Genomic DNA, 25,123 nt, shown 5'->3' on the forward strand with positions numbered 1-25,123 from the left:
ACCTGGGGGTCTCAGGGCGGTTCACAGAATAAAATCAATATATAAAACCATAAAATTCCTTAGCATATATTGACATGGCACATGAACCAGACAGAATAAGCTCAGCTGCAGAATCTTCCGGAGCTCACAGACCATTTGCCCAGAATATGTGATTCCATAGATGTTCATTGTATTTGCATACTTAGAACAGAGAAAAAAATATAGCTGACAGATGTTGTGGGAGGAGAGAAATGCACTTTATGGAAGAAATGGCAAAATCTCCCCAAAGGTCTTTAATATCCTATCCAAACATTCACCCAGTAGAATGACAACATATATTGGAAAGGAGCCTTGGTTCTGGAAATTGTGATGTAGCTCTCTGGTGCTGATTTAATGAGCACCTGAAACAATCTCATTACATGAAAATTTGATAACTTTTAAGGAAATAAACCAGATGGACTTTCATGAAATCTATCTGAAGACAACATCCCCTCTCAGTTTTTACACTTGCAGTTTCTGAACCTAAAGGTGAGACTGACTGGCAGGAGCCACGAGCTTCCCTGGTCAGTTTCATATGTGTAAATAAATTTGCCGGGGTGGGTTGGGTTGGGGAGGCAATCAATAGGGAACTACATTTCCTACTTTTTATTTTATTTTTTAGAATGAACTACTATTGAGTTTACTAATTTTCACAAGACTAGTTATGCAAGAAAGGATCATTTTTATAGGTAATTTCTTGGAGATTCTTTAGTAAGCTAACATTTTATTCTGGGATGAGATAACATATATGTCTCAGTGGTGTTCTATAAAGATAAGTCTTTTTAAAAGTCAAGTATGATTGGATTGTGTAATAACTAAAGCCTTTCATGTAACTAATATTTCCCTCAGCAGTGGAAGCCTGTTATTTGTCTGGAAACAGGCACTGAAGAAGTGTGCATGCACACGAAAGCTCATACCAAAATAAAAACTTAGTTGGTCTTTAAGGTGCTACTGAAGGAATTTTTTTATTTGTCTGGAAGTTTGCTTCGATAACATTTTTGTTTTGTTACCCAGGGCACGACTATGTGGTTTTTTTGTGGCACCACAGACAAATAATTACACATTCTGGATCCAGGCAGATGACGAGGCTTCTTTGTATTTAAGCCTGTCCGAAGACTCCCAAAGCAAGGTACCAATACCACAAATTACTACAAGTAAAAGTTAAAATTCTGTGATCCTTATAACTTTGCATTGTGGCACTTGCTGGCCTCGCCCTTTGTTTAGACTTCCAGAGCAGGATCTGTGTTGATTTTTCTTCTTCGAATGCTCATAATTGGTTTTCATCAACTTTTTGGAGTTTGGTGTGATCCCATGTATATTAGTAAGAAGCTCCACTCTGCTTGGTGGGACTTACTCCTTAGCAAGTGTGCATTAGATTGTAGTTTTAATCCTATTTCCTTTGAGAAAACAAATTTATCCCGTGGTGGCTGGTGGTAAATTTGTGGCATATGGGATGAATTCATGGACAAGTGTGTCATCATCTTGAGGTTTCTCTGTTAAATCTAAATTGTGTAGAATGTTACAGTTTCTTGACATTATATAGTGCTTTTTGAGTATTCAAAGTGTTTCCTATACATTACTTTAGTAGACAGCTGGGGAAGCTCAGTGCATGAGACTCAACATGAGCCCCATGTTGGGCAAAATATTACTGCGTTTCAGTAGGTTGGACTAGATGACCCTCGTGGTCCCTTCCAACTTTATAAATTCTATGATTCTACCCTTCTGGCAGGGAGCTGGGGCCGGAGTCTGAAATAAGAGGAGCTTGCCTAATTTTATCTAGTTAATTCCTGGCCTAGGTGAAATTTAAAATGGGCTTAAATTTACATGCTTTAACTTACTACACCGGATGTAGGACTGTTACTTCAGAAGATAAGTCACCCTTATTAGCACAGTGCTTATGAATCATTTGCTTACCAGAAAGGAAATAGCTGATGGTAACTGATTTTTAAATTGCTTTAGCTTAGGGAGGAAAATAAATATTTTCTAAATAACTTATCTGCCACATGCAAGGAAACTTCATTTGTTATGACTTCTCAGATGTAACACTCCCTGCCTAAACTGTCCCTAAGTAGCCGAGAGAATTCCACAACACATTTTTCAAAAGATCCAGCTTTATTAGTATTTTAAGATGTTCCTTGGGGGAAAGCACACCTTGGATACAACGATCCTTTGTTTACCAAATGATGACAAATCTTTTCTCTAGTTTTCGGTTAAAGCGATTGTTCATCTCTTGTTAATAAAGAAAGAAATGTTCTCTCACGGGATTGCTTCTTCTGGTTGGTTGTCTTGCCCGTAAAACATGCAAAAGATCAAATATTTTTTTTTCACTTCTCCTCACTGCTAACTTTGGAGGTCGGTAGCAGTCTCTTGCCCAATCCTAAACAGAGGTGATTTTGCTGAACAAGTGAAATTAGTTTTATCAATGACTGAAACAAGATATGTTGACTAACTGACCTTTGGCATTGCAGTGTATTCTGCAGTTGTTGTTCAACAGAAGTATTATGTATTCTACCCTGCTGCTGAATACTTTTGACAAAACATAAACCTCCAACTTTTTGTCCTCCAACTTTTTTTAACCTCCAACTTTTTGTCCTCTTTCTCATGAAAGGGTTTTGGACAAGACCAATATACCGGATATCAAAATAAATGATCAACCTCTGTGACGGAAAGCTCAGTGCAACCAGTTTGGTGGTGCAGTGTTGCGGAATTCCACCAGAGGGCCGAACTGTAGCCTCCCTCTGATTGGCTGCCGGTGCAGCTCGCCAGAGGTGGGCGGAGTCAGCACTTTGGAAGGGGAAGGGAAAAGCAGGAGAGAGAGTTGGGCTGGATCTACATTGATCTTTTAAAAGTTACTAAATATAATGTTCTATAATGTTTATAATCTATAACGTTTAATGGCAGTTTCCCTTTGCCAGTGGCTCACTGCTCTGCAGCGCCCTCTGGTGTCACATTTTAATAAGACATGACTAACCTTATAAGCCATGAGTGCAGATCTGCCCTTAGAGAGAGGAGAGTTGAGAGGTGACTTTCTTGGTATTCAAGCTGGATAGAACTATAGCTTCTGAGCATTAAAACACAGCCCTGTGCCTGGAAAGAGCAGTGTGGATGAGCACCTGTCTTCAGAGGTGCTGTCAAAATGTGTGACATGCATGATCCAAAATTCTAGTCTAGTGATGTTTTGTTAAAGTGGTGCCCATTCCCCAAAAGACAAGTTCATGAACACAATAGATCTTCTGCCTGATATTTAGTGCCATTAATTTTCAAAATGAGCTGGAATTAGAAGCCTCCTTTGACAGACTGCTGATGTGACGGCTTATTTTTGAAAGACCTCATAAACTCTTACCTTCCCTCATTGAGGGATGTAAATCCATTTTTCTACCAAGCCATTCACAGGTTTTTGTTAGCTAAGTAACAGATCTGTTATTTAGCCAAACATGCATCTGGCTAATCTGACCACCTTATTTGTGCATGTCCTTGGCTACTCTGACCACCTTATTTGCGCAGTTGTGCTTGGTTTGTACTAGAAACCAGGCTTTTAGTGTTGCATCTCCAGCTGTCTGCAATTAATTACCAGCTGAAATTAAGACAGGCTCCCAGTGTCATGACATTTGGGGATTAATTGAGGAGGGAAAGAACTGCCCATGCCACCTTGAGCTCCTTGCAGAACAAGGTGGGTATAAATGCAATGAATAACTACTGTTGCTTACTTGAAAACAGGTGGAAATTGCATCTATTCCTGCTGGCATTCCTGAGTGGTCAGCGCATTGGGAGGAGAACTGGAGCCACCCCTGGAAGCCAAAATCTGAGAAATTTGAGCTTACTGGTGGTTCAGTGTACTATTTGGAAGCTGTGCATCATGGGAAGTCGCCAAAGAATGGAATGAGAGTTGGAGTCCAGGTGCACAATACTTGGCTGAATCCCAGTGTGGTTAATACCTATCGCAGAGAGAAGCACAAAATACAGGCCTCTGCAGTTAGGCTTCCTGAAATACAGGTTAGTCTCATGGTTGTGAGCTGAGCCTCATATTTGTAGAGGTTGTGATTCTGGGCCCTTTCCATGATTTCAAGTGATTTCTAGTCAGGGGATTGAGAGGTGGTTTTTTCCCCCCTTTTGGTCTTGCTGCTTTCCCCTGGGAAACCTGTTTTTTTTTTTTTACTGCTGAATCAGAACGAATGTTGGTTGAGTTCTCTGAGGATTGACGTTTGTGACCATTTCACTACACATACTCGAAAGTAATCCAAAATGCATTGAGCCAGGAAATATCAACACGTGTTGAAAACATTTAGTTCACTGGTTTCCGAATAAGACAATTTATGGGAACTTTATTGTTGTTGTTGTTTTAAAAAAAAGATTGTGAAAGTTGTCTCCAAGTCTCTTTGAGTTCCTCGTTGGGCAAAATCTATATAAGAACTAGGGATTTGATGGGATTATCCCATTCATAGCTAGTATTTCTTTGTGCTGGGATTCATGGCTGGTCTGAATTACATAATAGCCACTGACTTGATTCCAGAAGTTCTTTTTCAGTGGCTGCTAAATAGAATGAGTCTACAGATTTTAGGGAGTCAATTTGTCACGGTCTGGTCGGTGGGCGGTTGAAGCCCTGGCTGAGGACGTCAGGACCAGAGGCAAGATGGTGGTGCAGAGGCAGGAACAGGTGCAGGGTTGAGGGTCCAGCAGCAGGCAGTCACAGGGTCAAGGAACAAGGCAGAAGCGAAGGTCTGGGAGTCAAGGAGCAAGGTGTTGGCAAGGCAGAGGTCCAAGGGTCGAGGATCAAGGCGTCGGCAAAGGCGAGGGTCCAAGGAGCAAGGCGTCTGCAAGGCAAGGGTCCAAGGAGCAAGGGGCCAGAGGCAACCAGGCAGGAATAGCGTTGCTGTGGCAAAGAGCTGAAGGGAAATGCTGAGCTTTTATCCCTCCCAGCTCCTGCCACCAGGTGCAGTGAGGTATCAAGTGGCCTCACCTGAGTGGTCACTCCTTGCCTCTCCAGCACAAGCTGAGGCCTCACCTGAGTGGCCACTCCCTGCTTCTCCAGCGCAAGCTGAGGCAGGCCCCAGTCCTGCAAAGCACTACAGGCCCCAGAGCCTGACTCCTGCCCATACTCCTGACACAATTTTTAATGACAGAGATCATATTGATCTTGTAGCTAAGGTGAATGTTGGAAACTCTAAGTGACAACCATGAAAGATTGCTGCAATCCAAGGGGGGTGATGGATGGTACTCGTGGCCCCTTCCAACTCTACAATGCTATGAAATAATTATTTCAAGTTTCCATATTAATACCACTGGGAAATAAATATTCATACTTTGCAAGGGTCTTTCTGCTTTATAGATGCTGATACTATCTGGTACAGGATGGTTCAGGCTTGCCTGGGACAATGTGACCACCAACCTTATGTCAACAAATATTACAGCTGAACAAGTAAGTCAAATTACCGCTGCAGGCCAATAAATACTTTTGGTTATAGAATCATTGGGAGGGTATTACAAGATACTTTCTGAGCGTCATTTATCAGCATGGAGAAATTCTCAAAATCCAGCTACGTATGAGCCAATCTAGTTCAGTATTCTTGACCTTCAGCGACAGTGGATCTCTTCTAGGGTTTCAGACAGGAATCTTCACAATCCTACCTGGAGGTGCTGGGGATTAAACATGGGACTTTCTGGCCCTTCTCAACTCAGGACCAATAAATTAAGGGTCAGGAAAATATTGTGGTATGAAATGTGATTTTCAACATGGAATATTGGGGAGAGTCATGGCTCAGTAGTAGGGCACATGTTTTGCATGCAAAATACTTCAGCTTCAATCCCTGACCTCTTCAGGTAAGGTTGGGACTTTCCTATGTCTGAAACCCTAGAGAGCCACAAACAGTCAGAGTAGACGATAGGGGGGTCGATGGACCAATGGTCTGATTTGCTTTAAGGCATCTTCTGGTCTTCTTGCAAACATTTCTAAGATCATGGTCTTTCCAGTGGGTGGTTCTTGTCCAGGTTTGTTAATTGTCTTACTTTAAATGTTGTGAGGATCGTATGCCCTTTTAAAATGTGTTTTTTGTGGGGTGGGAAGTTTTTGGGTTGTTGTTTTTAATTTTGATTATGTATTTTGTGGTTTTCTACTCTCCGGGTATATAAAGTCAATAAATACTACTACTACTAATAATATCTTTATTTTTTAAAAAAATCTTTCAAAAACTGTAATAAAATTGTGGTTTTCTGTTGCAACGTTACATAGAAGAACAGTACAATTCCTGTCAAGTGCAAAAGCTCTTATGGGTGATAAGAGCAAAGCACAATTTAAATTTTTTATTGTTTCAGGAATGGCTGTACAATCAATACATGGATATTTTCCAGAAGCTATATTACCAGAAACTTCTAAATTGCTAGAAAATATATTTCATTTTTGTCATTGTTATATGAGAAATTGAAAAAACCACGCAAAATACATAGATTTCTCTTGGATTGTGAAAATAAACTATGGTATTTGTTATGCCTCTTAGGTAATGCTTTTCTATGGGACAAGTTTCCCTTCAAGTCACACTTTCTATTGAAGTAATGGGTATGCAAAGTATGCCCACCTTTTAAAACCCAATAAATGTACAGCAAAAGACATTGTATGTATTGGTCTCTGAAATTGTATTCACACGCACAACTGAAGACGCTTAGGGTTAATTTTTTTTAAACAGCCTTAAAAGCCATTGTCTCCTAGTTTTAACCTTTGCCCCCATTATGTTTCCCCTATCTAAATTCACCTCTGCAGCCTGCACATGGCTTTGCTCTTATTTGCCCTTCCGTTCCTCTTTTAATATCTGCAGCTCCAGAGAGAGATAGAGGATCTTCCTTCTTCAAAATGTGAAACACAGCCATCATCTGCCAAAATTATTCTGCGGGAAGGATTTGAGCAAGGTAACGTTGTCTTTTCCCATTCAGAATATCTTTATGCCAGCAGAATACTTGCAGGGGTGTCCAAACTTTTTCCAAAGAGGGCCAGATTTGATGAAGTGAAGGGTTGTGAGGGCCGGCCAAAGGGCTGGCCAAAGTTGTTGAGTTTTTTTTAAAGGATTTTACCCCAGGAAATGAACTGCCACAGGGGCTGGATTAAACCAACCAGCAGGCCGGATTAAGCCCCCAAAATGGACTTTGGACATGCCTGCTTTAGTGGCTCTGTAAAAACAACAGAATCTGTGAAGCTGCTCCAAAAACTTTCTGAGCACTCATAATTCAGGCAGGATGTAAAGTTGGAGGAGGATACACATCTGAATATATAAGAGCTCTCCAGACATTGGTAGATGGTGTTTGTCAGGTCAATATATATTCACTAGCTGGCCCGGCCACGCATTGCTGTGGCTCATCCCTGTGATTGGCCCCACCCTGTCCCGAGCCATGACCTTTCCCGCGAACGTTGTTGTCACAGTGGCCGGAGTGGGCTACTTCAGAGTAACGACTCTACACAGCTCTGCATTTTATCTTTTATTGGTGCTGCGTATTTACAGTGCTGAAGGCAATGCTATTTACAAGGACACATCTTCTCAGCTTGAATCAGAACCTCCGAATGGCGTTTGGCGCGTTTTTCTCCAGCATAACAACTTTGGTAGACCCATCCTCTTCCCTCTCCGCTTTCTGCGCAATTCCGGAGTTGGGGGGATGGGTCTGCCCCCCTTGCTTGCCCCTTCCTGTCCCACCTGGGACCCTGGCTCCGCTACCTTGTCTGAGCCTCGGACACGACTTCCTGCTTCCCCACTGGAATCGGAACTCTCCCTGCTTTCCCCTGCGCTCGGGGATGGGCTTGAACTCAGGAGGGGAGGGACTTCGCGATATCCCCTGTCCCTCACAGTTGTGTCCAAATTTCACCACAATCGGTCAAGCGGTTGCGGAGAAAGGTCATAAAACACAAACATAGACCTTTTACATTTATATATCTATATATAGATTTCTAATATATTACGGAGATTAAGAGATATATGCAGTGTGTCTCTTTTGTTCCGTGTACTTTTCACGCAGTGCCCGTTCTTTCCCATTGCCTCTGCAAAATCAGTGCATGTCATAATGTTGTAACTTAAGATGCTCACCCATATCCTAATAGTGGTTTAGGAGAGTTGAAAATAATGCCAGTCTGTTTCACCTCTGCCCTTGTGGAAGGCTCAGCTCTTTCAGGCTAAAAAGTCTTATCAAAATGCCTCAATTGGTATCTGTTTATGATGTCACAGAAGGATCCGCTGATTCCTTCTTTGTTAGACATTCTTTAACTCTTCATGATTTTGGGTGGAAATGACATTGGGCAGGATCACGACATAAGGGGTGACCCCCCATAAGGGGAGTGAGGAGGGGGGGTATGCCCTTGCATCAACCCCTCCTCCTGGTTGGCCAGAGGGACCTGGATGCCTGGCCGGCACCACGTTGGGGTCTAACACTGGCAAACTCCCATTGGTGCTTTGGGTGTTTCCTAACTGATTGCAGGAATAGCATTCCAACAGCAAGGACTAAGTGGAACTGAAGATGAGATCCTTTCCCTACGGCCATGACAACCCCACTGCTATATAAACCAAATGAAGTCATAGCTTGTTCCAGTGTACAAATGTGTGCTTGCCATGCTTGTTGTTGTTGTTGTTGTTGTTTAGTCGTTTAGTCGTGTCCGACTCTTCGTGACCCCATGGACCAGAGCACGCCAGGCACTCCTGTCTTGCACTGCCTCCCACAGTTTGGTCAAACTCATGTTCGTAGCTTCGAGAACACTGTCCAACCATCTTGTCCTCTGTCGTCCCCTTCTCCTAGTGCCCTCCATCTTTCCCAACATCAGGGTCTTTTCCAGGGAGTCTTCTCTTCTCATGAGGTGGCCAAAGTATTGGAGCCTCAGCTTCACGATCTGTCCTTCCAGTGAGCACTCAGGGCTGATTTCCTTCAGAATGGATAGGTTTGATCTTCTTGCAGTCCATGGGACTCTCAAGAGTCTCCTCCAGCACCATAATTCAAAAGCATCAATTCTTTGGCAATCAGCCTTCTTTATGGTCCAGCTCTCACTTTCATCACTACTGGGAAGACCACTCAACTTTAACTAATAGTGCAACATCTAACATCACACATTCTTTTGACTTCCGATTCACCTCATTGTACTTTCAACGTATTCTTAGCCTGTACGCACTTTCTGTTATATCTATTACTAATCTGGAGTTTCCTACATTTATAGCTTCCCTTGGTCTTCAAGATTCCATACATCACTAAGCTTGCTATGCTTACTGTATTCCTATCATGCTCATGAACCACAACCTGTGACTGCCACAGAAAGTGTGACTCTTGGTTCCGACCCCTGATATTATTATTTCCTTTTCAGTATTTCAAAGAGAGCCAAAGGCAGTCTGCCATTGTGGGAACCTTGTGGAATCCGTGTCAGTGGCTGGTGCTTCACCTGTATATAACGTGTCCTTCTTAATGGCAGACTATTGCAAGACTCTCCCTCTCTTCTCGTTGAGGTAGGAATTGGTTTCAGAATTGTTTTGCGCCCTCCTGAAATGTTTGAAGCTGCACCTGTTTACATGGTTTCATTCTCACACAGAGGAGCTGTGCCTTGGGAAGGATCAGGAGGGAACGTGGGTGAGGCCCAAATCAATCTGACCGTGCAAAGAGTGCAGGCTGCAACCCCGCCTCTTGGAGGAACCTTTCAAATCCATCTGCCCAATATTGTGGTACCAGGTAAACTGAGGCTATGCAGCCTCCATCTTTGGAAGTTGTAGGAAGAAGCCATTGCTAGCTTTAGATTTATTTCTTGACCTGTTACTTCTGATTATGCTCTCTACATGTTATTGTTCACTCCAGAATATTTCACCGCACTACTGCATTTGTCTTATGCTTATTGAATCAATTATTTCGTCTTGTTTGAACTGTTTATTTATTTTTTAAAGTTTTGTATTTTGACAATAGGTTAATGCTTGTTGTGAGCCATGTTGGGCACAGTAGCATAGAAATCAGCTAAACTTAAACTTGCTAGATGCTGGGCTAAACAGATCACAAGCATGTCTCTTCCATGCATTTAAATATGAAACTATTCCAGTCATGTCACAAAGGAGGATTAGGGATTAGATTTCGGTTTTAAAAGGAACCCTTTCCCCACTGCTCTGTGACTTACCTCCATTCAGCCTCTGTCTTTAAGTAACTTTCTCTCAGGATCACTTCTGGTTTCAGAGGTCCTGTTAGGAGAACAGTCCTTGGAGCATGGGAACTAAGGGAAGATAAGCTCTGGGGGACAGGGAATGTGTTCCTCAACTGCACAACCCCTTTGCTTTAAAATCAGACCTCTACCTTCTCTCTAGCCAACCCCCCTCCAGCTCCCCACTTTCTATCTGATTGAGAGAATTCCATACCTAAATCACGTGTCTAGATTAGCCCTAAAGAGCTGTGTTGCTGCTGAGACACCAAAAAAGCCCTATCGATATGCTAAACACAGCAACCAGTTTCATGCAATATGTTCACATTTCACGAAACTTGTACTTCATTATTTAATCACTTCTTCTTCTTCTAAGGTTTCTTGGTTACCGACTTAGGTTACTTTATATAATCCTTTCCCCAGGCATTCCAGTATCCATCTCTGCCCATCACCTCCGCAGGCTCCTGCAAGCCTACAGTGATAATTTCACAGCTCAGTATGTGAATGCCAGTGACTTTTCGGTGTCTAAGGACTCGAGCAATTGTTATCAAAGTATATGGACACTGACCTGGACCTCAATGATTGGTGATTTACCCAATTTCATCAGTGTAAGACAATATTTAAATATATCCAATTGACTGCTCAGTATTTCTTTATATTCAAGATTAATTCATTCACAGTTTCTGCCTGTACATGTGCTCTTGCCCTGGACCTTTATTACTTCAATCCAGAATTTCTTTATCATCAATCTCATCCCCCTTTGCCTTGTTATTTTCTATGCTTGTAAATGCATTGTACAACCAGAATGTACCTACAGTGCTTTGCTCCCTTGGCAGGAGAGGTATCTCAAACAAACAGGCAATTACTGCATCTTCCCACTTATAAAAAGCTTCCAAAGAGGAGAGACCTTCAGACATGGAGGCATGGCTGTACCATGGCTGTACTTGAACTGGCTTTGAGGAAGCCTCATCTTTTCCACCTGTGCTTTCTTCCCGTCAGTATTTTATTTTACCCTGCTTTTCATCTAGAAATTGTGTCCCAAAGCAGCTCACAACATTTAAAATGCAATGCAAAATATAATTAAAGCACAAAACGTAGCTTTTTCCAAGCTTCATGAGATGGCAACTCATCATTGTTGGGATATGAATAGATGCTAGGAGAGGATATATTTATTAGATATTATCCTTTCTTTCTTGTGTTTGTGAGTTCAGCAGAGTGCTATCCCTTTGCAGCTTAAAAGGAAACTTAGATAGGTAGTTTTAGCCTTTTAGTTTAAGTAATCCAGGATGCTTTAAGGCAGACGGGATTTCCCTGGTATTTTCCCTTTTCCTGCCCCTTAAAATAACAATCGCACAAACAGTCTTGTAAAAGATAGAAATAACATCTACACACTCAGAAGAGGAACAGATACAGCAGCTTTCTTCAGGCAGACTTACAATGGTTATTCAGTTATGAAGACATACTTAAGTCTAGCTTAAAATGTACCGGTAGTCTGAGCTTTGTAGATGTTCTTGCGTTGCTGGCACAGCAGCAAGAGATGGAAACAGAGTCAGAAGGGTGTGTAAGGTCACAGTGTGAGTGTCTCTCACAGAGTTTCCTCTAGCAAGTTTACAGGAAAACCGAGAGCTTCAGCTCCTATCATGTGCCTATCTAGCATAACAGGAATTGTTGGTTTGGCTGCACTTTAAATATCCCACAATCATGACTCCTCCCCAGACCCCCACATTTTAAACAGTGCTATTTTACAGAATGCCTCCCTTTCCCTTTCCCTGAGGGAAGGGCGAAGGTGAGTTGCCAATCAAGAAGAGGGGGTGGCAGAAGAGGCAGCTGTCTTTGGACCAGCTCCATGAAGCCAGAAAATATGGGTGACTGACCAAGAGGGAGGGAGCGTAAAAACAGGAATTTGTTTTGCATGGGTCCATCTGTGTCCATTATCAGAGTTCTAGTGATAACCAGTTTAGTCTAGCAAACTATTCCCATGTTTGGATACATAAGGCGGTTTTCGTTTTCCCCTTCAAGGTGTCTGCTGAAAACCTCACTGGTTTGCGCCCAGCTATTACACACCGTGTAGTATTTGATGGTGGTGTTTTTATTGGTCCAATATTTGGAGACATGCTTGCTACCCCAAATAATTTTACACAGGTATGAAGTGGACAGACACTGTATCTCATGAACGCTGAGTGTTTTAACGTATCACAGAATTGACCATGAATTACCTTGCTGTGGATATTCTCATTTTGTGAACATCGGTAGACACTCTAGTCTAGAGCGTCCTTCAGGCATCAAAAAAATGTGTGAGGTCTCAAACTGGGGAGGTGGGGCTGTGCCCTTCTGCTGCCCTTGCCACTCATGTCCTGGGTTCCCCTAGGCCACACCTAACTTTCTTGCTTCGTGGGGAGATCTGAAAGGGCTTTCTAACCACCTGTGTTTCTTATCAGGAGGAGTTATCTCTGTAGATTCAGTAGAATGCACTTAGAAGCTTTCATTTAAAAATGTATTCTTTCATCAAACAAATGATGAACAATTGTCTAATAATTTCCTTTGACTTTCTAGGTTGTGGTTACAGTGAATGATATTCCAGCAAACTGTTCCGGTTCATGTACATTTCAGTATCTCTGGGAATTGACCCCTTTGGTCAGTAATGTTGAATACTTTATAGGTAATGCTATCAGTTTCTTTTAATATCTCTGATGTCCTGGTTCTTTTGATTGTAGAATTAGCCTTCATCCCTCATTAAAGCTAGCTGAGGTGTGTGTGTGTGTGGGGGGCACAACTAAAAGGCTCCAAACCTTAGTGATTAACACATCTTTGCATGAAGGGGTGGGGCCTGCCACTTTGAAGGAGGCAGTAGAGTAGCCTCTTCCCAAAAAATAATAATCACACCCTGAGTTGCAAATTCCCCCCAACCATTCCAATCAGGATTCAGGCCAGAGTTTGTGACCAGACCTGCTTTTGTTGCCCTGGTGGGATAGCCACTACCAGGCGTACCCCTGCAACTTCTGCTTAATCTCTCAGCAAGGCCGGCATGTCCATTTAGGCAAACTCGGCAGTTGCCTAGGGCACCAAAATGGAGGGGGCGCTGGCCAGCCTGCCCCCTGCCACCCCCCGCCACCGCCCCAGCCAGCCAGGGAGAAGGGAGACGTCCCCTCTAGCCAGCTGGCTGTGCGGTGGGCGAAGGGAAAGCCCCAGAGCCACGCACAGCGTTTGGCTGGCTTTCCCTCCACCCGCCCCACAGCCAGCCAGGGAGAAGGGAGACGTCCCTTTTGCTGGTTGGCTGTGAGGCGGGCGGAGGGAAAGCCGGTCAAATGCTGCACGCGGCTCTGGGGCTTTCCCTCCACCCGCCCCACAGCCAGACTCAGCTTTTGCTACCATTCAGCATAATATCTTCCTGGACCATCCCCAGGAGGTGTGCTTCAGGTTCACCATTCTGCAGTGGTTCTGGTCCTATCACCGGGAGGGTTCTGCATGACCACCTCCTAACTTTATCTGGTTTTTTCCCCCTTTTTCTTTTTGTAAGAAAGAAATGGTAAAATCTTGAAATTTATTTTAATAATAAAAATGATATGTTACTGATACTTTGTTTTGTTGTTTTGTAATTCTGAACTTATTCTTTCAGATGATGGAGTTCATATAGTCATGAATATCACAGGTTCTGGCCTGAGTTCAAATAGTAGTTCTTTGCTCATAGAAGTGAACCACACACGCTGTGAAGTCTTGAGTTCAAATCACACCAATGCTATTTGCCAGATGAACTTGTTGCCGGTTGGCTTGTATAAGCTTACAGTACTGGTGAGACCCCATGGATTTGCAGTCAATGCTAGTAGAAAAGGTGGCATCCTTCTGAGGATTACGCCTAGGTTGACTTCTGTTGAACCTCCTACTGCTTCAGAGATTGGTATGTGTCATTCGCTCGAACTTCCTGTAAGCATATCATAGAGCTGGTTTTACACATGTTTACTTCAATTGCTGTTCTTCCAGCTCCAAAGGCTGGAAAACAAAGAAGCAGGGAGAGATCTAGTGATGTTATGTTTTTTGTGTGGAAAAAAAATTCTCTATTGAAATTCATTAATATAATTACAGATTTAACTTCACACAAACATATACATACAAAGGGGGAAAAAATCTTAAATTAATTTACCATAAGCTGTTAATTTAAACTTCTAGTTCAACCTAGATTTCAACTAAGCTAAGATCAAATAATATTACATAAAATAAAGTGCCATGTAACAAAATAAAGTAAAATAAAATAAATGTAGACTTCCCATGATATTGTTGACCTTTATGATTTTGAATGTACTTATAATTATTACCTTACATTTAATATACTTTCTTACAACACATTGTACCGATTTTTCTTTATTTCTTAATATTTTACATACACAAGGGTCATTCAAACACTGCTATAGATAATATGTAACTGTTATTTTTTTTGTATCTCTTAAACATTTCCCATTTTTGAGAAAATGATTGTTTTGTGTTACCTCTTAACCAATTGTTAATTGAGCCATTTCCACATACAGTGGAACCTTGGTTTACAACTACCTCTGTTTATGAACGCCTCCGTTTACGAATGCCGTGGACCCAGAAGTGTTTACATCCGGGTTCTGTGGCGTCGGATGAGCAGATCGCTTCTGCTCAGCTTGCGCATGCGCAAAAGCGCTCTATCGGCGCTTCACGCACGCGCAAAAGCATGCCTTCGGGGAGCGAATACCTCTGTTTACGAATGCCTCCATGGAACGGATTGCGTTCGTAAACCGAGGTTCCACTGTAGTCTAATAATTTATTTTGCCATTCTGTTAGTGTTGGTATCTTCCCCCCCTTCCAATTAGATGCTATAGAGTGGCCACTGTTGCATATAAAAAGATTTCTCTTATATTTTTCGGGATATCTCTGCCTAAAATTCCCAACAGAAAAGCTTCTGGTTTCTTTAAAAATATTAATTTAAACATTTTTTTCATCCATCATAAACAATATTCCATAACTCCTTGACCTTTCTGCATGTCCACTACATATGGTAAAAATCTCCTACTTTTTCTCTACACTTCCAACACTTACCGGTATTCGAACTATTTTTATACATCTTGGAGAGTTTTGATGGTGTAAGGGACCACCGAAACTGCATTTTCACCATATTTTCTTTAAGGGTAGCAGCATGCAGTAAAGTTCATGCTGTGATTCCCATTCTCTCATCATAATAGGGCATCCGATATCCTGCACCCACTTGATCATTACCGCCTTCACCTCCTCCTCCTTGACTTCCCAGTCAAGGAGGAGTTGGTACACCCTAGAGATAATCTTGGTGTCATTATTTAACAGCTCTATTTCAAATTTAGATGGCTCATTGGCAAATCCATTTTTTTTTTTTGGTCCTGTCTGAATGTCTCAAAAAGTTGATGATACTCTAGCTCAGAGAGATTCAGGGGTATCTTACCCATAGAGGCTAGTAGTGCAGGGCACCAGGGCGCCAGGGAAGAGGCGGAGGCTAGATGTGTTGCCTCCCGGCATTAGCTCACCGCCCTTGCCCGCCTCCGCCATGCCGTGCCCCCGGAGCCTCCGTCTGCCATGGCCACTGCGGCACGAAGTGGCCAGCTAAGCTGGGAGGCACAGCGTCCAGCCTCCGCCTCTTACCCGCCAGAGGAACCGCCCTCCAGCCACTGCCTGCCTCCTCCAGCTCTGCCGGCAGCGCCGTCCTCCCTAAAAAACTCTGGGAAACGGGGGGCGGAGGGAACTTTGCACCGTGGCACCGGATATGCTCAAGATGGCCCTGGAGAGATTGAACAGATGCTTTAAAACTTTTGGAATAACCTAGGTCCATTTAAGGTTAATCTTTTGCTTTGTGGTTTCCTTTAAAAGCCTTTCTGAATATCCCTGCCAGGAGATGGCAATCTGAGGGCAGTTCCAGACTGATGCTAATTTTGATGGGATTCAGTCAACAACTCATGCTATACAATTAAAAGTTGACTTGGAGCTCTTGCACAACAAACCTACTCCCCACCCCCCAAATTGCACTTTTTGTGACGAGGAAAACGACACAAAACGGCACTGGAATAACATTTGTTTGATGCAGTCAGTGTTGTCTAACCTCTCTACAAAGAAATCAGAACAAAAGTGCAATAAAAAGCCGACATTGTCTAACCTCCCTGCAAACGTTATGCAAACAAATCAGGAGGCTGTCTTGAAACTACCTGAGGTTTAGGACCATAGGCATATGGAAGGCAAAGGCAGAGAGGTAAAGAAAAGAATCCAAATTTTCAGATCCTCCTAATCTTTTAAAACATGCACTATTATAGCAGTGGCGCACGTATGAATGGTTTTTCAAATGACATTCCTGCATGTTTGTTGTAATGAAATCCTGGTTTTTATAGGAGGGATTCCAGTAACCATCATGGGTTCAGGCTTAGATGGGATAATCTCGGTGCAATTTGGTTCCCAGCCCTGTCCAATTAATGCCAATACCAGCAATTCAATGAAAATTGAATGCAGGCTTCCTCCTCGGGTAAGTAATACCTTCATTTTTGTTGCAAGAGAAGGCATAATTGATCTAAGCCAGGGGTCAGCAAACTTTTTTTAGCAGGGGCCGGTCCACTGTCCCGCAGACCTTGTGGGGGGCCGGACTATATTTTGAAGAAGAAGAAGAAGAAGAAGAAGAAGAAGAAAAGAACGAATTCCTATGCCCCACAAATAACCCAGAGATGCATTTTAAATTAAAGCACACATTCTACTCATGTCAAAACACCAGGCAGGCCCCACAAATAACCCAGAGATGCATTTTAAATAAAAGGGCACATTCTACTCATGTAAAAACACGCTGATTCCCGGCCCGTCCACGGGCCGGATTTAGAAGGCAATTGGGCTGCATCCGGCCCCCAGGCCTTAGTTTGCCCACCCAAGATCTAAGCCCTCCCCTCCAACTTTCCCTTGCACAACATGCATAGCATGTGTTATTCCTGTGGTGGGTTCATCTGAGTTCAGTTATTCTCTATAACAGGGGTTCCCAACAAAATTTTCTCGAGGACCCCTCATCGAGCCGCTATTGTGACAAGGACCCCCATTAATTCCTAATCCTAAAATTAAAAAGTGAGAGCCAAATTAAGAGTCTTTTTATATTTTATATTTATACGTTTTTTACAGTTACAACAGAGTACTCCATCAGTATACAGTTAGTTTTAATTTTCAGTTCTTAATGAGATGAACCACTTTTTAACCAACGGTCCATTTTTAACTACGCGAACTGTAGCTTCCGCGAAAAACAACGCTTTGTTTACAAACACTACTGTTTTGTAAAGAGGCAGTGCGCGCCAGGGAGGAGGGAGGGGAATGGAGAAGACAGGATACCTGCGCAGTAGCGCACAAATGAAGCCGACACGCGCAAAGCATCTTGGGGAGGTGAGCGTTAGTAGAATGCGTGCGCTGCCTCTTTGCAAAACAGTAGTGTTTGTAAAGCGCCACCTAACGGCATACAGCAGAACTACTGCCTCTATCTAATTCTAGTTTTGCGCTAGACTCTGCTCATGCAGGAAGCGGCCAAAACAAAAAATCTGTTATCATACGAAATATATTTAATATATTTTTTATTCTAATAGCATCTTGCGGACCCCTCTGGCATACGGTAGCTCGCGGACCCCTGGGGGTCCGCGGACCACCTGTTGGGGACCACTGCTCTATAAATTAGTTTCAGCAAATACTATTGCACAAAAAGTACAGGTGGATGTGAAAGAATCCCCCACCTAATGGCCAATGCTGTGCAGGAGCTAAAGATCAGAGGCTTATTAGTAAGTCATTGCCTATTTAACTTATTGTACAATTGTATACATTTCTGCTCAGAAGTAGGTCCCTTTGCACAGTATTCAACTAAATAATTGTGTGAGCTGAATGACTTCTGCTCCCACAATGACACCCCCCGGGTGCCCTAAATCTGTTATGACATTTGCCCCCAACCCTCCATAGCAGATCTGGGAATAGTGCAGGTTGTGCATGAGGCGAGGAGAGAGGTGAATGTCCCATTGTGCAAGCATTCATGCAATTAACCAGTTGAATGCCACTGTACAATGGTTTAGGAGCAACAGGATCCTCATTACAGGAGGGATGAGTGGCTGTTACGTAGTGTAAAAGCACTAATCAACACATGCGTATTACCTCAAACCTACTACCTTTCATTGTCTCTGGAGGAAATGACTTACTAGTGCACAGTCCCTACGGTTATTCATTTTCTGTTCATTCCTTCCAGAGTGGAGAAGACTATACTCCCCGTCTCATGCTGGTTAATGAGCACGGGCCTGCAGTCTTTGCCAATACATTCACATATGATCCATCACTAAATCCACTCATTTTGTCATGGAGCAGAAACAGAAGCAGCACAGCAGGTAAAAGGGGCAAAAATCCCTGTACATCACCATCATCGTTGTTGTTATCTTCTTCTTCCTCCTCCTCTTCCTCTTCTTCCAATTTTCCTTTGTTTAGGTATTTTAAAATGTAACTGGCTGCACATTATATGTTTCAGAAGTGGTTCTAAACAATGCAGGAAGAGGACACAGCAGCTCAGATACATTGGTGATTCATATAAATAAACTGCTCCTGGTGTTATGTGTGTCAGTGGGAAAACAGGCGCTTGCCCCAAGCAGCTTCTTGTGGAAATAATAATAGAATGAATTACATTTTCTGAAATGGGCCTGGAGACCACACTTCTACTGTCTCAGGTCTTCTACTCGTCCTGTGCCTAGAAAGCATGGGTCCAAGCAATTTTCCTGTTCTCCCACACTTTCTAGACATGGGTCCCAGTGTTTTTGCCTTTGCCCCATTGCTTTAGCCCAGGAAACATGCTCTCTAGTGCTAAATCTGAGCAAACGTCAATCCGTAACGAACCCACTTGCTGTTTGCTCCAATTTAGCAGTAAACAAAGAGTTTTCCCAGGAGAAAGCAGTGGACAAGCAGAAGTGTGGATGAGGCCTTACTGTCATGGGCTGGTATAAGCACATTCATACTCAAAGCTGGCAGATTTGCTTGTTCATCTTATTACAGTATTTGAAATATAGGTAAGGAGATTGTGGATGCCACTCCTCTGCTCCTTATTCAATATCCTGTCATGCTGCTGAAGCCTGAGAACACGCACATGCCTCATGTAGTTCACCTTCAGAAGAAAATCCCACATGCACTGTGAGTGCAGAATAGTCCTTGAGTACCAATTGAATGAAAGGATTGATAAGAGCCAGCAAAGAAAGGAGATTAGATCTATTGATGACTATTAACTGATAAGACCTCCATATCAATGGCAGCTTACATCCGAATACTGATTTTACATATATGTTAATGAGGTCTGAACTGGCGGTGATTGACTAGGGCAGGGGTCGGCAACCTAAGGCCCATGGGCCACAAGCGGGTCATTTAACTGGCCCATGAGCTGCCCCCGAACCGAGCCACCTGCTCGGTGAGTCCCCACATGCTGTGCTAAAGTGGTGCAGTGCGACGCAGGGACTGGCTTTCATGGCACTGGAGATTGCAGTCACGTGTGTGATCCAGCCCATGGAAGGATCTCCGCTGGAGTGAACCGGCCAAGGCAAGGCAAACCTTGTCGACCCCTGGCCTAGGGTCATAGTAGATAGACAGCAGAATGAAAATGGTGACTCAATGAACAGCAGCTGAGAAAAATACAAATTCCATGTTAGGTATCCTTAGGACAGGGACTGAAAACAAAGCTGCCAATATTATGATGCCATTATACACCTCTATGGTCCATTCACTCTTGGGATGCTTTGTAAAGTTCTGGTCACCTCAAAAAGACTATTGTAGAGCTGGAAAAGGTACAGAAACAGGGCAACCAAAAGGACCAAGGGGATGGAGCAAGTCCCATATGAGGAAATGTTGCAACATTTGGAGCTTTATAATTTGGAGAAAAGGTGAGTGAAAAGGGAGGTGGTTGATGGTGTGGAGAAAGTGACTAGTGAAAAGTTCCCCCATCTCTCGTAATGTGATAACTTGGGGCTATCCAATGAAGCTAAATGTTGGAAGAGTCAGGGCAGACAAATGAATGTACAATGGTAACTCGGGTTACAAACACTTTGGGTTACAGACTCCGCTAACCTGGAAGTAGTACCTCGGGTTAAGAACTTTACCTTAGGATGAGAATAGAAATCGCGCGGCAGCGGCGCGGTGGCAGCGGGAGGCCCCATTAGCTCAAGTGGTACCTCAGGTTAAGAACGGACCTCCGGAATGAATTAAGTTCGTAACCAGAGGTACCACTGTACTTCTTCACAGTAGAATTCACTCCCTCCACTTGGATGGCTGATGTGGGAGTGATCCTGGGGTTGATGTCGGCAAGCCACATCAAGCCTGGCAAGTAGAGCTGTCAAATGTAAAAGGTTGTTATCGCGTGCAATGCTGGCAAGCCACATTGTACGTCAGTATAGGCACACACATATCTATAGGTTGGGTCATTGGGACAGAGCAGGGCAGCAGGTCACCACAGGACTGGATAGAGGTGGGGAGAGCAGGATGGAACTGGTTTGGGCAAGTTGTGTCAGGGGAAGCAGGTTTAAGCCAGAAAGGTTGAACCCAGGTCGGGAGGAAAACAATGGAATGGGGAGGAGGTTTTGGGAAGCTAGCAGTAGTCACAAGATTGAGAGGAGGGGAATGTGTAAAGAGTGCACATGTGATAAGGAGGTGTCTGAGGGATACGTGAGGATCAGGCACTTCCCTTATGGAGGGAAATTTGGGTGTTGGCAGGATGTGACACATGGGGAAGTACCACCTTTTCTGGGATGTCCTGGCTGTCATTGGAGGAAGACTGCACTGGTTGTTAATGATTTACTTTGTAACAGAATCTCAATAAAAGGGGGCTGCTTCTGCTCTGGGTCACCCCCCGGAATTTACTACCTTGTGTCGTGTCTTGTTTTGCCACTCAACAGGCTTTGAAAGAGGATTGAATACATTGAAAGAGGATAAGTCTATCAGTGGCAACCAGCCACAATGGCTATATTCTTCTTCCACTGCATCAGCATTTGTCATGGAAATAGGTCATGCTTTTCACTGTATTAATAGCAACGTCTCCAAGTTGTCTTTCATTCTCTGCAGGGGGTCAGGTGCTCCACATAGGAATATCACCCCTCACCAATTATACCTGTCTGGGCGTGCAGTTCAAAATTCAGGAGTCTGTAGGACAAATCCAAGCACTATCAGATCATGGAATCAGTGTGGTGCTGCCTTCTCTGACAAATGGATTATACAGCTTTTCTGTCATTTTCAATAACGTCTCACTAGGCACTAGCGGGTAAGCAAATATAACTTAATTTACTGTGAATTCTTTTAAGGGAATGATAAAAAATGAGACTGTAATATAATCCCTACCAATGAATATTTGCTGACAAGCGAGATCTATGTTGTTTGGGTATTATTTAAAAATGTTTTAGTGTTTTCTTGCTGATCGAACTATTCTGAAGGGTTTAATATCATGGTTGTAGATGTGTGTGTGTGTGTACACTTACACACAAACATCTATGTATGGGCTGTGGTAAGTTATTTCAATTCTTTAGACTGAAAAACTAAAAATTATTCAGACAGGCTCTTCTCAAACAGTAAGAAGATGAGCTCAGAGTAAAAAATTAAAGCCTCCAGACAGCTAGGGCTTGTCCACACTTGCTAGTCCTGTGCCTAGCAAACATGGGGGTGAGAGGTTTTCTGCTTGACTTGTGCCTTCTAGGTCAGGGTCTGAGCAGTTTTTCATTGTTCCACCACTTTCTCTGGAAAAACTGTGGAATCGGAACAAACGTCAGTTGGGTTTTCTACAGATTGACGTTTGTTTCCATCCAGCAGAAAACACCATGTTTTCCCAGCAAGTGGAAGTGGGGGCGAACCTTTAGTGGCCACCATGTAGTTTCCTGCCAGAATGTACGGGTCTGTTGGGTCTTCAGCCCAGCAGGGATCACATGGAGGCACCTACATGCAGCAGTTTGTGACTTGTCCAAAAAAGATTGGAAAAGGCCTACAAAGATCATGTAAAGCACAGCTGCCATGTGCGTTAGTCCGACATGGAGGAAAATTAAATTCAGTCTTATCAAGCGCAGAAATAAGACTCTGCATATAAGAAAAAATGCACAACTGAATTGTATGGGTCTCTTCTTTTTTCTTTCTTTCTAGAGTGGAGCCATTAATCCAGTATGTCACAGAGATCTTCAAAATGGAGCCATGTTGCGGTTCCTTGCTGGGTAAACACTATCAATACATCATACATACATTTTCATGCAGTAAGATGCTCAAGGATCACAGATAGATGACACCCATCGTTGGAGCAGGAGCTAAAGCTACAGTGCTGTTGTTGAACCTTGTGTGCACGGCACACAACTGTATCCCAAATTGCAGCCCATTTAGTGTGTCCCATAAAATGCAATGGTAGCTGTTTAGGAACTAACTCAGTTCTCATTTGCATAGTTCTACACTGCCTAAGTCTAAATGTAATATTAGACTTTGTAAGTTGGGTTTTGGTGCACTGAGATTTTATTATCTGTTTCCTAGGTGGGACATTGCTCACAATCTCCGGAACAGGCTTTACCAACAGCCCAGACATGGTCTCAGTCTTGGTAGGCTCACAGCTTTGTCCCGTTACCAGTGTGAACGATGGGAGGATTTTGTGTCAGACTCCACCTGTCACTCAGCTAGCCAATGCCACCTTAAAAGACTTCCCAGCGCAAGTGGAGGTGCTCATGGGCAACAGGTCATCTGTGGACACGCCTGCCTTGAGTTTCTCAAAGGAGAACGTTAACTTTCTTTACAAAACGTCTTTGACTCCAGATATTACAGATATTAGAGTAGAAATGCTGAATGATAGTTTACGGCTGAGCATAAATGGAACCCATGTGACCAATTCAATGACTATGCTGGGAGATGAGGAATGCCAACTTGAGGTGGAGAACACCAACCACTCTGCGGTCGGATTTCAGTGCTCTGTACCCCTAAGCGCACTAGAACCAGGACAGTATCTTTTAAGAATTCTCCAGAGGCAAGTGGGCTATGCCAACATACCAGCAGAGATGCAGCATGTAACGGTAGCCCCCCTTATAAAGACGATTTTTCCGTCTCGTGGCTCCATATGTGGAGGGCAGTTGCTCACCATATCTGGTGTTTCTTTAAAATCGTGGGCAAATTCAGCTTGGGTGAATCTAATGGGCAACTTCACCTGTGAGATTCAGAGTTCAAACAACAGCCTCATAAAATGTGCCCTTTCCCCAGGTGATCCTGTTCTGAATGACTGGCAGCTGCGTGGTGCGTCTCAAGTCCTTAGCGTCACGGTGACTGTGAATGGGATCACTAGCCACTGCCTGGGGGGCTGCTCACTTCACCTTCTTGAAAACCTGACCCTTGTTATTGATGCTGTGACCATGAAGTGGAACGGGAGGCTCACTTACTTGTTGATCAGAGGCCAGCAATTAGATAGAGCAGGGGATGAAACCTTGATAGAGGTGGATGGTCATCTCCCTTGCAACGTCACGACTTTGAATGAAACCTGGATCAGGTGCCAGACAGGCAGCCTTGGTGCTGGAGAACACAGTGTTTCTGTGCTGAGCAGAAGCTGGGGTCAAGCGTGCCTGAGGCAGAAAGGCTCCAGCATTTTCAGAGTTGTTCCCCACGTCCTTCAATTTTACCCCCAGAATTTCAGCGTCAACGGCAGAGGCCTCCTCACACTAGATGGCATGGCATTACGAGGCAGGAACGAGACCTCCATTCTCATAGGAGAGCGCCACTGTCCCCTCACCAGGGTCACATACTGGGCTCTTGGGTGCCTCACCCCTCCAGGCACTGGGGTTGCCACAGTACAGCTGAACATAGATGGTGCCTCGTACCATATCGGGGAAATAAACTACAGTGAAGATTCCACACCTGTCTTTCTTTCCCTTCTACCTTCTGTGAATCAGCATCTGACAATCAGGGTGTCACGGATCAGGCGGACAGAAGACATGTATGTTTTCATTGGGGGCTCTCCCTGTGCCAATGTTGTTGGCAACAACACAACTTTGAGCTGCAAACTCCCGCAGCTTCCCGCCGGGGAGTATAACGTCACAGGCGGAGATGCCCTCCGAGGGTGGGCTTCCTCCCACTTGGTGTTCCCTTCTGTCCTGATGGTTATGTCTGTGAACAACAGCTTTGGTAAGCAGGCTTACAAGATAATTTTATTTTGATCTTGTTGGAGTGGCGTGGAATGCAGACACAGGACAATGGCAATATATTATAACAACATAATATAACAATAACAATAATAACAACAATAATAATAATCTTTATTGTGGTCCAACGACCCATAACATGGCTTCAGAAAAAAATACACATTCATACAGACTGAAGTGCTATTTGTTTAGTCATGGGTATGTTGATCTTTGATTCGTATGACTACTGAAAGAAACTTTGCCACGTCCACTGTGATATCATTGGACTTGTCGTCCAGAAGGTATTTGATATAGTAGGCTTCAGACTGGCCCGGCCAATTTGCCAATAGTGGTTTAATCAATAGTTCCCTAGCTTGACCGCAATGCAATAAAATATGCCTCATGCAGTTGACGTCCTGAGAGCATACACAGATCCTATTTTGATAAGGGATACCTCTCAGTCTGCCATTTAATCTGGCTTTGGTGAAAATACACCAATATGTTGGTACAGACAGATTTCTAAGATATGCAGGTGTCTGAAACTTGAAGCCATAGTGAATTCCTACTGCTAATGGGCCACAGATAACATGCGATTGAGATTGAGATTGAGATTGGAGATCACTATGTGATATGCCTTTGCCTCACTCAGAGATGCAAGGGCGGTGTCATAGCCCAGATGGTACAGGAGAGAAGGTGGCATGCCAAGCCAAGTGGCTCTTCTAACCATAATTTTCATCTATGAGCTGGTAAACTCCTCGTTATAACAGCATAGATAGGAGAACTCATGGGCTGCAGTCAATGGTGTAATCGTGAGACTACAGTGGTACCTCTACTTACGAATGTTTCT

General features: G+C 43.5%; 1 protein-coding gene across 4 annotated transcripts in view; it reads left to right on the forward strand.

Annotated features, from left to right (window-relative positions):
* PKHD1 (PKHD1 ciliary IPT domain containing fibrocystin/polyductin) overlaps positions 1–25,123 on the forward strand; it is a 248,505-nt gene that overhangs the window by 27,425 nt on the left and 195,957 nt on the right. For 3 of the 4 annotated variants that reach the window (XM_035110412.2, XM_060272303.1, XM_060272304.1), the window contains exons 14-28: positions 1,033–1,147; positions 3,736–4,011; positions 5,345–5,434; positions 6,825–6,915; positions 9,338–9,476; positions 9,560–9,696; positions 10,571–10,755; positions 12,167–12,289; positions 12,701–12,806; positions 13,764–14,042; positions 16,513–16,643; positions 18,375–18,510; positions 21,215–21,410; positions 22,277–22,344; positions 22,652–24,280. In XM_035110412.2, coding sequence (XP_034966303.2) covers positions 1,033–1,147; positions 3,736–4,011; positions 5,345–5,434; positions 6,825–6,915; positions 9,338–9,476; positions 9,560–9,696; positions 10,571–10,755; positions 12,167–12,289; positions 12,701–12,806; positions 13,764–14,042; positions 16,513–16,643; positions 18,375–18,510; positions 21,215–21,410; positions 22,277–22,344; positions 22,652–24,280 — 3,701 coding nt within the window. The remainder of the gene's footprint in view (positions 1–1,032; positions 1,148–3,735; positions 4,012–5,344; positions 5,435–6,824; positions 6,916–9,337; positions 9,477–9,559; positions 9,697–10,570; positions 10,756–12,166; positions 12,290–12,700; positions 12,807–13,763; positions 14,043–16,512; positions 16,644–18,374; positions 18,511–21,214; positions 21,411–22,276; positions 22,345–22,651; positions 24,281–25,123) is intronic. The other variant, XM_060272305.1, reaches the window with a different exon arrangement.

The sequence above is a fragment of the Zootoca vivipara genome, chromosome 3 (assembly GCF_963506605.1).
Source record: "Zootoca vivipara chromosome 3, rZooViv1.1, whole genome shotgun sequence".
Taxonomy (NCBI): domain Eukaryota; kingdom Metazoa; phylum Chordata; class Lepidosauria; order Squamata; family Lacertidae; genus Zootoca; species Zootoca vivipara.